This window comes from Zootoca vivipara, chromosome 6, assembly GCF_963506605.1.
Source record: "Zootoca vivipara chromosome 6, rZooViv1.1, whole genome shotgun sequence".
NCBI classification, from domain to species: domain Eukaryota; kingdom Metazoa; phylum Chordata; class Lepidosauria; order Squamata; family Lacertidae; genus Zootoca; species Zootoca vivipara.
In genome coordinates, this window is record NC_083281.1 from 77,551,902 (window position 1) to 77,569,910 (window position 18,009).

The 18,009-nt window shown below is 45.6% G+C and overlaps 1 protein-coding gene across 3 annotated transcripts in view; it reads right to left on the bottom strand.

Annotated features, from left to right (window-relative positions):
* Positions 1-18,009, bottom strand: part of TP73 (tumor protein p73) — a 90,041-nt gene that overhangs the window by 49,618 nt on the left and 22,414 nt on the right. For all 3 annotated transcript variants that reach the window (XM_060276161.1, XM_060276159.1, XM_060276160.1), the window contains one exon: positions 9,773-10,018. In XM_060276161.1, coding sequence (XP_060132144.1) covers positions 9,773-10,018 — 246 coding nt within the window. The remainder of the gene's footprint in view (positions 1-9,772; positions 10,019-18,009) is intronic.

An 18,009-nucleotide genomic window follows, 5' to 3' on the forward strand; every position in this document is an offset into this window, starting at 1 on the left:
TTAAAAAAAACCCCTACAAAATCAGGCCAATAGCCTACCTGGTGCATCATCCTGTTTTCCTAGTGGCTAAGCAGATACCTCAATGGGAAGCCCAGAGGTTGGGCCTGAGTATAATAGCAACTCTCCCCTCCTGCAATTTCCAGCAACTAGTAGCCATTGATAGGCTTATCCTCCATGTACATTATGTGTCGAAACTGTTGTAATATACAGTTACTGACTCACACTTGTGTGCATGAAAGGGTTTTTGAGAATTCTTTTTGTCCATTTGTTTTTACTGAGGGGGAAAGGTACCCACCACCATTTTTTTCTCCCCATCCCCACCCACCAGATTTGTGTTCAAGTCTCCAGGAAGGTATTATTATTATTATTATTATTATTATTATTATTATTATTATTAAGCTGCTTTTTTGCAATTTTAGCAGAGGCAGGGGGGTTCCAGCATTTTGGGGAAACTTGTTTTTTAACCATGACAGCCCTGGATCCAATGATCTTTCATAGTTCCACCCTTGTAAAGCTTACAAATTCCACAATTGTCCATTGCAAAATGAGATTGGAGATCCTTTTTAAAGGTGAAAGGCATATTAAATTGCATTGAGAATCCCAGAACCAAAGCTGATGATAAGGAAGCATGCTAATGGGACAGAGAAAGCAATTCTGCCATGGGGATCGTTATGCAAAGCCTAGAGAATTGCCAGCTGATCCACCTTGAGCATTGTGAAACTGCAGCTGAAGCTTTAAGAAAGCTAGAATTTCCATTTGGATTTGTTAGCAAGAGGTCTCAGGCAAGATGGGTGAAGGAACTATTCAAGCTAAGGCTGAATTCTGAAGGAGACTGTGGCAAGCATTTAACCTAGCTGCTAACACCAACTGACCAACTGCCCTAACAGGCTTTTTTTATGACCAGCAAAAGGTCTCAGTTCTGATCAGCTCACTAGGAGATTATTTTGATGTTTTTGCAATAGTGTTGGAAGGATGAGATGCCCTGGACAGAGCCATGGCATTTCTGAAAGAACACTGTTCCCCAAAGGATGAAGCGTTCCGTTCATCACAAAGACAGCCTTCTGACTCAAATGACTTCTCCCATTCAAGGGAGAATGCCCTGCCCAAGAGAGAGCCTCTTAGTTGCTTCAGATGTGGGTAGGAGGGGCACAAGGTCAATGTGTGCTGGAGTAGCAACCCTACCCACAAGGCAACACATTCTAGACAACAATGGGGGAAGCCGCAGAAGAATGTGAACAAATAGAAGGAGACAGAGCAACATGAGCAATATGTTCCTACAGGATCCCTCTCACAGGATTATCAACAGTGGGTGTTCTTCTCACCGTTCCCATAACAGGAATTTCTTTAAGAGTCTAGAACCCACGAGCAGGAACATTCTGATTTCTAGCAGTGATGTAGTGGAGATCCAAAACAAGGGATCCAGAACGTTAAGATGTCAGAGTAAATGACAATCCAAGAGGCCAACAATAATAGGGTTGATGTTTTCGTATGCTCCAAGTCTGAGCTGCAACATGCTAAACGTCGCTGCATTAGACAAGAAAGGGTTTGCGGTGCACTTTGAGAAGAACAAATGCAAGGTAGTTAAAGATGGTGTCTTATATGCTGAAGCAAACTTGAATCTCTCTTCCAAACCTCTCTCTCCAACATAAATGTATTTGAAAGCCAACCAAGTTGGTGGCCATCATTATCTCTCATGGGAGCAAATTCCATAGTTTAACTATCGGCTGTGTGGAGAAGTATTTTATTTTGTCTGTCCTGAATCTTCCAGCATTCAGATTCATTGGATGGTCCCAAAGATGTAGTATTCTACGAGGAGGAAGCACTTCTTCCTGTCTACGCCATGCATAATAGTACATGCCTCTGTCATGAACTCCCTCTGGAACTGCTCTGCTGTTCTCCAAGGAAGCCAGATTTGTGTACTCATTCACCCAAGCCCATCCTATTGTCTTCAGAAGGCACAGCCAGCAGGTGCTCTCTAAGAACCTCAGTTCCTCCCAATCTTTGCTGAAGAGTTCCATGGAATTCACCCCCTTAGCAAATGTGATGAACCCCCCAAGAACACAAAGCTTAAAACAAAACAAAAAAGTGTGAGGAAGAGTACCAAGATGAACCAGAATAACAGAACAGAACACCCAGGCGCCGAATGATATTTTAATTGCTAAACAACAACAGTTAGCCACTGTCATCTAAAAACATCCCATCACAGAAATAATACTAATACTAAAACATTCAAAATCAAAATTTATTGACCCCTTCATACATGCTAGCGTTTTCATTACAGGATTATTTCAGTACTTTGAGGAGCGGATAAATAAAGACAGGATTTATTAAATTTGGAATGCATTGAGTAGCATATATAGATAGATTTTTGCAGGACACAGTCTCATATATATATATATATATATATATATATATATATATATATATATATAGTGCTTTTTTCTGGGGTGGGTGGGTGCAGGGGTACCCATTCCCCTAAATATGTGTGTGTGTGTGTGTGTGTGTGAGAGAGAGAGAGAGAGAGAGAGAGAGAGAGAGAGAGAGAGAGAGAGAGAGAGAGTTTAGTAGCAAAATTTTGCATTACATTTTGCCTCTCTGCAACACTGCTGATGGGGCATCTGGGGTGCTTAAAGACTGCCGATATTTTCATGTAGGATTCAATCACACACTAGCAAATCCAGGTTGTACAATTAAAGTTGATTTGCAGAGCAAACCCACCACCCCCAATAAAAAATTATGGAATAAGGAAAGTGACCAGAAAATGAAATGGAAAGTGTGGGGTAATAATTGCTTAATGCAACATCTTATAACCTCCCTGCAAACAAATCATAATTAATGCAGAATAAATAGTTCATCTGAAGGTGATCCTAGCTGAACCCCTATTGAGTTATAGAAATTCAGAGCCCGCATCTCCCTATCAGATAGCTGTCCAGTGAGTTCCAGCTGATAAAAAGCCCTGGGCAATATATATAGAATCATAGAACTATAGGATTGGAAGGGTCATCTAGTCCAATCCCCTGCAATGCAGGAATCACAGCTAAAGAATGCCTGACAAATGGCCACCCAACCTCTGCTTAAAAACATCCAATGAATGAGAGTTCACCACCTTCCAAGGTAATTTGCTCCACCATTAATCAGTTCTTCCTAATATTTAGCTGGAATCTCCTTTATTACTGTTTGAATCTATTGGTTGGTGTCCTCTCCTCTGGAGCAGCAGAAAACAAGCTTGCTCCATCTTCCATGGGGCATCTTTCAGATATTTGAAGATGCCTATCATATCACCTCTCAGTCTTTTATTCTCCAAGTTAAATATACCCAACTCCCTCAACCGTTCCTAATAAGGCTTGGCTTCCAGGCCCTTTGTCGTCCTGGTCACCCTCTTCTGCACATGTTCCAGGTTGTCAATATCCTCCTTAAATATCTTTCTCTTCAGAGGCGGAGCAAGGGAAACAGTAGCCGTTGGAAGATTTCTACTCTCCCCTAGTGACTCTCAATAATCCAGGCATAGGCAAACTTGGCCCTCCAGATGTTTTGGGACTACAACTCCCATCACCCCTAGCTAACAGGACCAGTGGTCAGGGATGATGGGAATTGTATTTTCAAAACATCTGGAGGCCCAAGTTTGCCTATGCCTGCAATAATCAATGGATACAGGTATCTCTGCCCTAGAATGGGAGGCCCCTACAGCATTCATTAATTTCAATGGGTCTACTCTGAGTATAGCATACTTGAAAGCAACCCTGGGTGGGGGTGGGGGTGGTGGGGTGGTGGGGTGGTGGTTGTTTTCTCTTCTGGAAGCACAGCCTTTCTCATACCACCAGGAGGCTGATTATCCCATACTGCACATTGAGAAATGGAGAAATATCTGCTTTGGTCCATAGGATTGACTTGGAGAATCTATGTCCAAACTCTTGTGACATCACTGTATTGCCCTGGACAATTTACCGCTAGAGACCCATGAACCTACAGTAGCTAGAAGCTACTTTAACCAGATGTGCCAGCTTAACTATAGAACATCAGGCAATGGTGACCTGTACTGGATAACTGCAATGCACTCTATGTGGGGTTTCCCTTGCACTTGACCCAGGAATTGCAGATAGAGCAGACAGGAGTGAGGCCCTGTCAGCATGCAATACCTCTGCTCAAAGACCTGGAGTGTTTGCCTGTTCATTACTCGGTCAAGTTCAGGGCATTACAATTGGTATGTAAAGCCCTTAATGGCTTGGGGAAAGTTTACTTGCGGGTAGCCTTACCCCATGTGTGCCCAGTTGACCGCTTCACTTAGCAGAACTGGCCCTGTTACAGATGCCACATAATACTCGTTCTGCAATTGTAAGAAATCAATCATTTAGTGTGGGAGCACCTACACTTTGGCACTCCCTGCCTATTGATACAAGACAGAGAGGCCTTTGTGCTATACTCTTTTTGGCACCTGATTGAAATATTTTTGTTTTGGCAAGCCTATGCAGACATGCAGAATTATTATTATTATTATTATTTATTTATTTGTTAATATTATTATAATATAGAAATTCAGAGCCCACATCTCCCTATCAGATAGCTGTCCAGTGAGTTCCAGCTGATAAAAAGTCCTGGGCAATATATATATGGAATAATATTATTCCAGATTTGTTAATCATATTAATCATATTATTATTATTATTATTATTATTATTATTATTATTATTATTATTTGGCTGGGTTTCCCCAGCCACTCTGGGCGGCTTCCAGCAAAATATTAAAATACAACCATTCTGACAAGTGTTTTGATCTCATTTTAATTACCAGTGTTAATTCTCTTTTAAATGTGTTTAGTGTTATTTTTTAAAAATTGATCATTTTAATATTTCTTGAAAACCACTACTTAGAGGTTTATTGCATTCAAGTGGTATACACATTATGCTAACTAATAAATAAATAATGTGCAATCCCAGGATATCTAATCAATGGACACTCTGTCCCTAGCAACACTTACTCAAAAGTATCCCAACTGATGGCAAAACAGTTTACATTCCAAGTAGGTCTTCTTGGGGCAGTCATCATCTCAGCCTAACCTACCTCACAGGGTTGTGAAAATAAAATGGAGAGGAAGAGTGGCGTGTGTGTATGTCACCTTGAGCTCCTTGAAGGAAAGGTGGGGGATAAAAGCATAGGGAGAGAGGGGGAGGGGAGAGAGAGAGAGAGAGAGAGAGAGAGAGAGAGAGAGAGAGAGAGAGAGAGAGAGAGAGAGAGAGAGAGAGAGAGGATAGATGATAGATAGATAGATAGATAGATAGATAGATAGATAGATAGAGATAAGCAAGCCGCCATTGCACAGAGCAGGCAACATCTCAGATTCTGAACACAATTGCAGTCATGTTCTATGCCTGTTTATTTGGAAGTATGTTTGGTGGTGCTTACTCCCGGGTGAGTTTGTCCCTCTAGGCATCTCCACATTGAGATTGCAACTGCCTAACTGTCTGCGGGACTATAGTCAAGGAAATGTGCATCCAGAGTCTGTGTGCGTTTCCTCTGGAGTTGGGCTCCATTGAATTCAACGGGACTACTCCCAAGTGTGAATGGAAAAAATCTGTCTGTTTCAGTTTCTTGCTTTTCCGATCTCAAGCCCATGTTTTCTCCACATCAGTGCCTGTATTCCATTTTTTTATATACTTCTCATGAAAATTCACGTGCATTTGTGAATTCCTGCTAGTATGCACAGTTTTTGGTATGAAGTTTTCCCAAAGTGCGCAGTTTTTCCAAAGCAGTTTCCCCCTCAGTGCATTTTGGTACATCACTTACACCAATATATGCATCTTTTATGGACATCTTTACCACAGTATATGCATTCTGATACGCTGGAGAAAGACACAGCAAGATTCAGAGACATCCAGATTCTGAAAGATGACTGTGCCTTGTTGCACAAAGTACAGATTAGGTTTACCTTTAAATGCAAACTGAATCATATTTCTCCCCACAGCATACCTGCTCCCAGGTACTGTAAGTGTGCTTAAGCTTGTTAGTGAAAAATCAGTTAAAATCTTAATGCTAGACAGTAGCATGTAAGACCGGTATGAGCTTATCTTAACACCATCCAGTATGAGAAGAGTTTTGTGCGTGCCATTTAACTTTGGTTGGTTTATAAATATGACCACAATGATTTAACAGCTAGCGGGACACTTGCTACAATATTTGCATGTGTGTGCAGACAACGGGCTTGTATGCCTGAGTGCCAGCTCTCCTTTTAACAACTACTAGTCAGTGATCATAGAATTGTAAAGTTGGAAGGGACCCTGAGGATCAACCCCCTGCAGTATGCAGCCATCCCATACAGGGATTGAACCTGCAACCTTGGCATTACCAGCACCATGCTCTAACCCAGGCATCCCCAAACTTCGGCCCTCCAGATGTTTTGGACTACAATTCCCATCATCCCTGACCACTGGTCCTGTTAGCTAGGGATCATGGGAGTTGTAGGTCAAACATCTGGAGGGCCGCAGTTTGGGGATGCCTGCTCTAACCTGTTGAGCTATTACCAATCACATTAAGGTCTGTGCCATGAAAAGAAATTCTGCTTTCCTGTGGGGCCCTGGTCACTCTGGGCTGGGGCACTCAGCTCAGGAAGTTCAGTTCAGCGAAGGGGAGCCTGGTGGTGGACCAGCTGCTTTTCATGCAGAAGAGCACAGGTCCTACTTCCCTGCAGAATCAACAGGGAGGGCTGGAAATGTCCTCTGCCTGAAGCCCGGGAAAATTGCTGCCAGCCAGTGTCCAAAAGACAGAGCGAGATGGACCAATGGTCTGGCTCGTTATACAGCAGCTGACTATGTTCCTGTGTTTTAAGGAAAGGGCTGTGGCTCGGTGATGGAGCACCTGCATTGAATACAGAAGGTCCCAGGTTCAATCCCCAGCATCTTCAAGGATGGCAGAGAGAAACTCCTGCATAGATTTCCTGGCAGTCAGTGAAGACAGTACTGAGTTAGAAGGACCAGTGGTCTGATTCAGTCTAAGGTGGCTTCTTATATTCTGTGATGGAGGCTAGGCTTTTCTCAGAGATGGTGCCCTTAACAGCACAATTTTATTGGTTTGAAATAGCTATAGGCTGCCTCCTTCATGGCAGCTTGCAATAAAACTCAGAAATGTAATGACGACAGTTAGTGAATAGAATACTGGGAGAACAGTAATGGACAAGGCAGGCCGACCCACTCAAAATTACTACAATATCATCAAAGGTCTGAAGCAAAGGGAAACCCAGTAACAACCCTTCAAGGGAGAGCCTGCAAAGGGTTGGGGTTGGGGCCGAGTCCCCACATATCTCAGGAAAGCCTGCAGCATTTGTGGTCTGGCAATGAATTCCAAAGCCACGTGTCTGCCAACAAGAATGCCCTTGTACCCAAATAAACAGTTTACTTAGGAGGAGAATGGTGCTGTGGTACCCTTGGCACTCTCCTCACCACTCACGCTCCATTATCCTGACTGATAAGGATGAGTGAATCTGTCAGCATCAGCTTCTTGGCTTCTTTTCTTAGTCTTAAGTTCAGTTTGCCACATTTCCACATCAATTTCCTGATTTCCCCCCTCCCTCTCAAAAAACACACCCAATAAAGTGCTCGTGAAAATTCTCCAAGATTTAAATGTGACAATCTCCTTATAAACGCATGCTTGTCTGCAATTCTGTCTAATATACACATTTTTGCAAAGCAGTTTCCCCTAACAGAATACAGTTTTGCATGTTGTTTTCCCTTAATGCCATGCATTTTCATGCCTGCTTCTTCACCCCAGCCAATGCACTTTTGGTGCAAGTACCGTAACTTGGCTGCCTTGAAAAAGAAGCGCAAATTTCAAAGGATGGCCATGTATCCGTTCGCATGTTGTTTCAGAAAGCGTGGAAAAGGTAGGCTCGCCTTTAACTGTGAAGTGAATCGAGTTTCTCCTCCATCCCTACTGCCAGGGACCATGTGGGAAGAAAGACTCTGTGTGTCGCAGGAGCAGCGTAGAGGGCTGCCTCTCTATGTACCATGTACCACGTGTCTGGTGACCATTTGGAGACTTGCTGAGGAAGGGAACTGGCTAAACCTGCTGCTTAACCTGAGTGATACAGGAGAAATGGGTTCAGACCCCTCTCAACCTTGCTGTGGAAAGTGGCTAGTTCGCTTTGTCTGATAGAGCTCAGTGGGTGAAGCCAGTTCTGAAGAGTTACAGCCAACAGGGTGCTCTCCCCAGGTGTTGTTGGACTACAACTCCCATCAGCCCAAGCCAGCAAGGCCAGGGGTGATGGGCATTGTAGCCCAACAAAATCTGGAAGGCAACACTTTTGGCTACTGCCAATCTAAAGGAATATGACACAGCCAACTTGCCATACTTAAGCAGAGTGGCTGGAGCTGCCCAGAGTGGCTGGGGCAACCCAGTCAGATGGGCAGGGTACAAATAATATATTATTATTATTATTATTATTATTATTATCATCATCATCAGATCTGGTCAGCACGTGGATGCAATGCTACATGGAAAACCCGCCTATGCTGCACAAAGTTGTATGATCAGATATATGTGTAATAAGTGAACAGTAAATGCCACATCTGTTCGGCTATGCCCTGCACACTTTTGCTTGATTGCAACTGGTGTAATGGGATTTTGGAACTGGCCTATTGAGAGAGAGGTTCCAAATAATGGACATACCGGCGGCCTAGCTCCCAAAGTTGGACTGAAGAGCAAAAAAGGCAAGATAGTTGTAAGATGCATTGACACGTCTGAAAAGTCCGCTTGCCAAATACAGGCAAATGCATATTTAAAAGAAAGCCTATTGGCATGCACCAGCATTTGCGGAAAGGCCATAACTCAGTGGGTTGAGCACATGTTGAGCATGGAAAGGGGCTCAGATTCAATCCCTGGCATCACCAGGTCCTTCAGAAACCCTGGAGGGCTTCTGCCCATCAGTGTAGGCAGCACTGAGTTAGATGTATCAATGGCCTGAGTTTGCACAAGGCAGCTGCTTAGGTTCTAAAATAAATAAATAATATAGCAACCTATTGGGAGTGCATTCCTGGCTGGCAAATCCCCAAATCATGAAGGACATGAGAAGCTGCCTTATATGGAGTAGGACCAGTGCTCTCCCCCCTAGAAAAATAGGTACCAGTACTCACCATGAAGTTGTTATAGTAAGTGCCACACTTTTTAACAACAACAAAAAAGGTCCTGCCCTTGAGTACCCCTTGAAATAAAGCACTGAGTAGGACCATTGGTCAATCTACCCAAGTATTGTCTTCTCTGCCTTGCAGTTGTGTTCCGGGGCTTCACTGAATCACAGAATTGTAGAGTTGGAGGGGACCTCAAGGGCCATCTAGTCCAACCCCCTGCAATGCAGGAATCTCAACTAAAGCATCCATGGCAGGTGGCCATCCAACCTCTGCTTAAAAACCTCCAAGGAAGGAGAGTCTGCCACCTTCCGAGGTGGTCCATCCCACTATCAAACCAGCTCTTACTGTCAGGAAGTTCTTCACAATATTTAGGTAGAATCTCCTTTCTTGGAATTTGAATCCATTGGCTTGGGTCCTACGCGCTTGAGAAAACAAGCTCTCTCCATATTCTATGCAGCAGCCCTTCAGGCATTTGAAGATGGCTCTCCTATCACCTCTCAGTCTCCCCTTTTCCAGCCTATACCTTCAGGCATGAGATTTACCTGGCGTCACCAGGGATCAAACCTGGGACACCAGGGATCAAATCTGGGAAGTTGTTCCTCCACTGAGCTGTGGCCTTGCCCCCCAAAAGAGCCCCCAAACCAAGCCATGCAACTTACTGTCCAGGTCGCAGATTTAGCTGTGCTGGATTGCTGGAAGGTGACCTCGAAGTGATGCGGTCCCGGGTAGTCAGTGTTGGACGGGATGACAGGCGCTGGGGACATGGTGTCGAAGGTGGAGCTGGGCTGCGAGTAAGGCGAGAGTGTCGGGACATTGGAGGCGTGCTCGGAGCTATAAGGGCTAGAGGAGGCGGCCCTGCTGTCAGTGCTCTGATCCATGCTGTTGTTTAGCAAATTAAACTGAGACTGGAGGAAAGGAAACGGAGGGGGAGGAGGATGGAAGGGGGGGTGGAGGAAGGAAGGGATGGAGAGAAATAACACTGCCAGTTTAAACACATGGAAATCTCAACACACTCCTTATTTTGCAAAAAAAAAAGTTTTCCAGGTGTCTTGTTACAGGCACCTATAAAGGGGTAGCCTCACTCCAGAGAAAACCAGCGTGGGCCATTCATGGCTCAGCTTCTTATCTTTAGCCACTACACCACCCCCAATTCCAAACAAGCCACCACTTGTTAGAAAAAGAGAAGGATACTCTACTCTCTTTTTTGCCTTTTTCCTTTTTTTCTAACAAGACTGACCTTGTTCCTCAACTTGATCCAGGATGGAGATGACATGTGTGCAACCCTCCCCCTCCAAAAAAACCACAACCTAGGATATATACATACATGCATACATATAGAATACATATAACGAATTTAGCAAAATGGAAGCCTTGCATTTTGCCCTTGGGAAGAGCTAAAGGTCTTGTGATTTGGGCGCTGTCCATTCTGAAAGTGAGACTAAAGGCATTTGCATAAGTGACTGACCCTCATGAACTATCTCTAGGTGTAGCTGTGGGTAGAGATAGGCAGAGATGTCAATTTCAGTTTCTCTCCTTTTCCCAGTCTTAAATCTACCGTAGTTTACACATTGCATTATTATTTTTTACATAAGACAGCATGAAAATGTGTGTTTGTGTGTGTGCATTTTTACACACATTTCTCCTTATTTTTGCAACACATATTTACCTCCTGTGAGCATTTTTGAAAGCCATTACCCCACATTCCAACAGGATGCAAGTTTGACTGTTATTTTCACTAATACATGCATGCTTGCTTGTATGCAGTCTTTGCTTGGACTATTTCGTTGAAAATATTCTCTTGGAGAAGTGCTCATTTCAAAGGAGAACTGTGTTTTGGTTCACATAGCGGTTGGGGGGGGCAGATTGGAGGAGTTTGTATTAAAATGCAGACCACATGAATTTCCCCTCCATCCCTGAGCCCCAGCCAGCATACAGCCAAAAGTGATGATGGGAGCTGCAGTTCAGCAACCTCTGGATGCCCCATAGGTTCCCCACACCTGGAGGTGATGTCCAAGAATCCTTCCAGCTTTATAAGTCTATGGGCAAGTTTACTTGCAATGGGCCACAGTGCATTCTCATCCACAGATGTAATGAATGAGCACAGTAGTCATCTGTGGAGAAGCATACAACTATTAAGAGAACTGCATCAACTTTGCTTGCAGAGCAGAGCTTCAAACTGTGACATCTCCAGGCAGAGCTGTCCAAAACCCAGGAGAGCCACAGCCAGTCAGTGTAGACAATACTGAGCTAGATAGACCAATGGGTCTGGCTCAGAATAAAGCAGTTCTCTACTTCCTTGTGCAGGTAAACTTGTCCAAGGAACTGGAAGCAGGTGATAATTGCCTTACACAAAACCCATCTACTCTTTTTCAGCATGAGGACTGTGTGCTGAAGGTTCAAGGGTTGTATGCCACACACACGCAGCAGATATAAAGCCACTCACACAGGTCATGTGCATGCAACGCTCATTGCAACTGAAGTGCTGGGCTGAGTGGCGTAAACCTCTCTATACAACTCCATGCTTTGACCGGGCCATTTCACCATTACAGTGCTGGGCTGTGCAGAGAGGCTTTAAGCCGCTCAGCTCAGTGCTGAGATGGAGAAAAGAGGGTGCTGATTTTGCTGGGGGCTGGTGAGTCCCCTGCAATGGATGTGGCCCATGGGTTTTGGGCATGGCACCCATGAGGCTACCCCACTGATTTCTCCCTGGACGGGCAAATGAATCTTGAAGACTTTGCAAAGAATCTTCCCCGGGGGCAAATAGGGTCCTGACTTGCCAGCTACATTTAGCCAACCCCCACCTGCCAGCCTTCTTACTTTCCACTAGTCAGTGGGGGGGGGCACTGTCCAACGGCTTTGTCCACCTTAGCCTGAGTGTTGCCCATTGTATAACTCAGCAGGGAGAAGGAGGCAGATTGGGTACCGCTAGAATACGTTGGCTCTGCCTCTGACACCACCTGCTGTTGGGCCTCCTCCCTTTGGCCCCACCACTCCCAATGGGCACCACAGTGCCACACCTGAGGATGCTGCGCAGAAAGCAAAGGCCCTCTTGCTGAGTTACAAAGCCTTCTTCCGATCCACTTTCCTAATTTTAACGTATGCATCTCCCACCTTTTTGAGGTCTTCGAGGCAGTTCGTGAGCGTGTTTGAACAAAGTATATTTTTGGTCTTGGCAGAGGCAAGCCTCCACATGTACGTAGGTCTTCCACCCCAGAACAAGCACACAAATTCCCTTGCCCTGTGCTTGGTGTCCATGCTGAAGGCCCATGCCAGGGCTTCAATAGCTTTCTAGCATCACTCTCTGGGGAGGGACCATAAACTCAATGGTTAGAGCTCCTGCTTTGCACAGAGAAGACCCCGGGTTGAATTGCTGGCATCTCCTGGTACAGCTGGGAATATCCCCTGCCCGGAACACTGAACACATGACAAGCAGGGCCAACTACCACTTAGCTGTAATTCCTGCATTGCAGCGGGTTGGACTAGATGACCCTTGGGATCCCTTCCAGCTCAACGATTATAAGCTTCTATGATTCTAACTAATTAGTTTCTGCTGCCATTCTCCTATCTGCTGAATTCTTCAAGCCTTTCTCAACCTTGGGTCCCCAGAAGTTGTTGCACTACAACTCCCATCATCCTTAGCTGCCAGGGGTGATGGGAGCTGTGGTTGAACAACAGGAAAGTCTACTCTGGTGTGTTCAAAAGAAAGCCTGGGTCATTACCTGTATCCACACTCTAGGTCTCAGGCTCAAAAAAATAAAGTCCGCTTCCTGATTGCCATTACAGAATGCAGTTGGGAGAAGGAAGGGTGACAAAGCTAGAATTAGGGTTGCCAGACTCAATAGAGGACAGGACTTCTGTGCCTTTAATTGCCCTGCTCTCTTTTGAGTCTGGAAACCTTAAAGAGAAACCAGCAGACCCTTTGCTTGGAAATTAAACAAAGGGTCTGCTGGTTTCTCTTTAAGGTTTCCAGACTCAAAAGAGAGCAGGGCAATTAAAGGCACAGAAGTCCTGTCCTCCATTGAGTCTGGCAACCCTAGCTAGAATCAGTTAGCTGTGCCTGTCATTGGCTCTGGCGCCACCTGCTGTTGGGCTCCTTGCTTTCCGCCCCACCAGTCCAAACATCCACCAGCCACAATGGCATGCAAGGGAAAAAATAGAGAGCACAACAACTGATTGGTTAAGCCCAGATCTGAAGCAAATGTGAAGGAGAGAGGGAGATACCCAAAGTGGTCCAAGAAGGAGGGGTTATGATGGTTTAAGGAGGGTGTGAAACCAGCCCAGGAAGGTGTGAGGATGCGGATAGGTCAAACAGAGAGGCTTGGAGAGGCATATTCAGGCCCTGTAACTGACCTTCCTCACAACTGGCATGAAAAATACTGTCATTTATTTCTTTGGGAAATTCCTAAACTGCACCTTCATCCAGAACATGAATGTGTGAGCAGTGTACATAAGAATCAAACATCAGTACAATATCATCACCATCATCATCATCATCTACTCATATGAGTTAAATTAATTTATAAATATATTTAAAAAAACAAACTTATATGCTACCTTCTATTCAGGGGAGGAGAAAGGGGGCGGTGGGGGTGGTTCGCCCCAGGTATCTTCGCTGAGGGGGGGTGACATTTGTCACGCCACCCACCCACGACTTGCAAGCCGTCGGGGGAAAGGGGAAGCTGCGCCGCTTTCCCGGTGGTATCCCCCCTTCCCCCTTCATTTTGACAGCTCGGGGAGGCTTAGGAGTAATGGGTGGGTGCAGGGCCGGCCCTAAGGCAAGGCTGGGTGGCACAAGGCGCCAGGGCGCTGGGCTGCCAGGGGGGCGCTGAGCTGCTCGGAACCGGGAGGGGGCGCCGAAGGGATAGTTCGCGTCACAGCGCCAGGGCGCCAGCTATGCTTAAGATGGCCCTGGGTGGGTGGTGCACTGAATGTCCCCCATCAGCGGCTCACTCTGCCCCCGTGGGTGGCTCGCTCCACCCCTGGCTGCAGACGCGCGTGCCTCTCCATACACCTGGGTCGCTATCCCGTGCCTGGGAGGGCACACTCCACACCCTGGCCCCCTCGGGAATGCGCTCTGCCCCCCCCCCGAGCGCCCGCATGCCCCTCGGGTGCGTGCCTGCCCTGGGCAGCTTGGGCATATGCTACACCGCTGCTTCTATTCAGAAGATTTAAGGGCAGTTTACAGTCAAACTATAATGATGATGATGATGATGATGATGTACTATAATGTACTAAAGCCCTAAACGGCCTCGGTCCTGTATACCTGAAGGAGCGTCTCCACCCCCGTTGTTCAGCCCAGACACTTCTGGCGGTTCCCTCACTGCGAGAAGCAAAGCTACAGGGAACTAGGCAGAGGGCCTTCTCGGTAGTGGCACCCGCCCTGTGGAACGCCCTCCCATCAGAGGTCAAGGAGATAAACAACTACCTGACATTTAGAAAACACCTAAAGGCAGCCCTGTTTAAGGAAGTTTTTAATCTGTGATATTTTAATGTATTTTGGTATTTGTTGGAAGCCGCCCAGAGTGGCGGGGGAAACCCAGCCAGATGGGCGGGGTATAAATTAATTAATTAATAAATAATAATAATAATAATAATAATAATAATAATAATAATAATAATATAAAAATGCAATTAGCCAACACTGAAATGCCAGAGCAACAGCACCTACAACATCCAGCAGCAATTATCAGCACAATATCTGTGTCTAGAAAAATGCTTGGGCAAATAAGTTTGTGGCTTTGTTTGTTATCAGCATACGCCGGAAACTGTTGGAGCTAACCTTGCCTTGCTGGTGAGCAGGGCCGTCTTAAGCATATCCGGCGCCGTGGTGCAAAGATCCCTCCAGCGGCCCACCCCCATTTCCCAGAGTTGTCGACCTTTTCCCAAGCCTCTGCAGGGATCGTTCTCCTCCTGCGGAGGCTTGGGAAGGAAGCTGCACGTCCACCAGCCATATAGTTGGTGGGGTTCAGCTTCCATCCTAAGCCTCTGCAAGGATCGTTCTCCTCCCGCGGAGGCTTGGCAAGGAAGCTGCATGCCTGCTAGCCATATGGTTGGCGGGGCACAGCTGGCAGGCATGCAGGAGGGAAAGGGAAGGCCGCTGGCAAAGCCGCACAGCTCCCCCACTCACTGGGGCTCCCCTGAGAGGCCGGCGCCCTGGTGCAATGCGCCAGTAAGCCCAATGGGAAAGACGGCTCTGCTAGTGAGAGGGTAGTAAAGCCATAGAATCATAGGACTGTAGACTTGTAAGGGACCCCAAGGGTCATCTGGTCGGCATGTACTAGGGTTGCCATATTTCAAGAACTAAAAATCCAGACATGGGGGGGGGGAGGTTTTCTAAAACCCAGACATTTTGCCAATTTCCCAAAATCCTCCCCACTCCAGACGCTAATTCTGCCATTGCAATCCCAGGCATCTCTGGGGGAAACCCTATCATATACATTCTTTGGCCACACCCATCAACATCAATGGGTCTACTCTAGCACTGGATCCCACCCAACGACCTGACTCTACACCAGATAAAGCAAAACTCTGAAGATGTGTCTCCAAAGCAACAGAAGCTGGGTGGATTTCATTTTGCAGATCCCCAGTTCAAAACAGCAACGGAACTTAGTTACCCTCCCCTTCTTACCAACGTGCCATCAATCTTAAGATTTTTAAAACTAACCAGACTTTGGAATCAAGCGACAAGTTATAACTTGGGATTCTCGAACCTCACCCACGGATAACTTTCTGATGTTGCACTCTAATAGCTTCCTTTCTTTTTCTTTTTTCCTTTTTTAAAAAAAAGTACCAACATGAGACATCCATGTCAAGCAAGACCTCCAGCGCGTTGCAACTCCTACAATATCATCAGTGTTCAGTGAGTAACAGTTGGAATTCGGAGCAAGACTGAACTTGCACTGGTGGAGAACACCTCTTTTCTCCCCGAAAATATGCATGCAAAACTCCTTTGTCCTTTTTGATAATACAGTTCCAGGATGCTTTCGCCCTCTGCACCATGGATCTCGAGGTGCCTCCTCAGACAGAAATCCCCAAGAATAGGAACGGGGAAGAAATTCATTTTGTCTGCATTTTAACAAACCAACCTAATTCACAGTTTTCCAGCTAATATGTGGCTTGAACAGAGTTGGCAGAGTCCATTTCTTTTAATGCAGTTTTGGTTCAAAAGACATAAAATGAAATCTGTATTTTATGAGGATAATGGGTTGTGTCCAATGCTGGGCTTAATGAAATTACCGAAACTAAGGTAGTCATGCCCATTAACTTCAGAAGATCTACTCTGAGTAGGACTAGCACTGGATACCATCTAATGCATACAAAGGTGGAAGGCATAAAAAGTGTGCACTTTATAATAGAAATGCACAAAATGTATGTGGGGGAAAATGCATATTTCAGAGGAAAGTGTGCACAAGGATGTATGTATATAATTTAAGTACATTTTCATTTAAAACAATTTAAAAAAAAAACTATTAAAAAACAGGACAGGACAGACTTCTGGCTGGAAAACACATGAACATACATAAATGTGTTTATCAGGAGGAAATTCACACTAAAATGCTGGAGAATTTTCATGATGAGGATGATTGAATTGCGAATTGCTGCAGAAAGAGATAGAACTGAATTTAAGATTGGAAAAATGAGACACTGAGATGCCACAAACTAGCAGATCCTTCCATTGCTAATGATGGGGAATTGAAAAGGCATAAGAACATACTCTGGCCACCTCATGAGAAGAGAAGACTCCCTGGAAAAGACCCTGATGTTGGGAAAGATTGAGGGCACAAGGAGAAGGGGACGACAGAGGACAAGATGGTTGGACAGTGTTCTCGAAGCTACCAACGTGAGTTTGACCAAACTGCGGGAGGCAGTGGAAGACAGGAGTGCCTGGTGTGCTCTGGTCCATGGGGTCACGAAGAGTCGGACACGACTAAACAACTAAACAACAACAACAAGAACACCAGAGGTGTCTTTCTGGATCTGACTAAAGGAACAGCATCCAGTTTCCCAAGCTGGTCAACCAGATGAACATGAGAAGCCTGCCATAAGGACATGGCTGCAAGAAGCCCATCCTACCATTGTTCCCCAACAACAATCCCCAATAAGGGGCATAATATACAGCCATCATGACTAGATGCCGCTGATAGCTTGCTCCTCCACCACCGAGAATGTGTCTTACCCCCATTTTCAAGCCATCACCTAATTTTGCAGTAGCAGCTTCCATAGTTTATCTATGTCCTGTGTGCGGTCCTTCCTTTGGGCTGGAATCTCCTACCAATCCATTTCTTCGGCTGATCCTGTGCCCTTGTCTCATTGTTGTTGTTGTTTAGTCATTTAGTCATGTACGACTCTTCGTGACCAATGTCTCATTAGAGAGGGTTAAAAAAAAACCTCCCCATCCACTCTCTCCACACCATGCCTAACTTTCTAAAAACCTCTGCCAAGTCCCACACCCACCTTTACTCAAACATTTCCCTTGTGAAAATAGAGGTGTCCCATTCCATACCCCCCAATATTTCTCTGATGAAAATAGGGACATCCTAAGGAAAATCCTTAGGACGCAGGTGGCGCTGTGGGTTAAACCACAGAGCCTAGGGCTTGCCGATGGGAAGGTCGATGGGTCGAATCCCCACAACAGGGTGAGCTCCCATTGCTCGGTCCCTGCTCCTGCCAACCTAGCAGTTCGAAAGCACATCAAAGTGCAAGTAGATAAATACACTCTCCCCTCCATTGATTTTCAGCAACTGGTATTCAGAAATATGACTGTCTCCAACTATGGAGGTACCGCTCCGGTGGGAAGGTAAACGGCATTTCCGTGTGCTGCTCTGGTTCGCCAGAAGTGGCTTTGTCATGCTGGCCACATGACCTGGAAGCTGTACGCCGGCTCCCTCGGCCTATA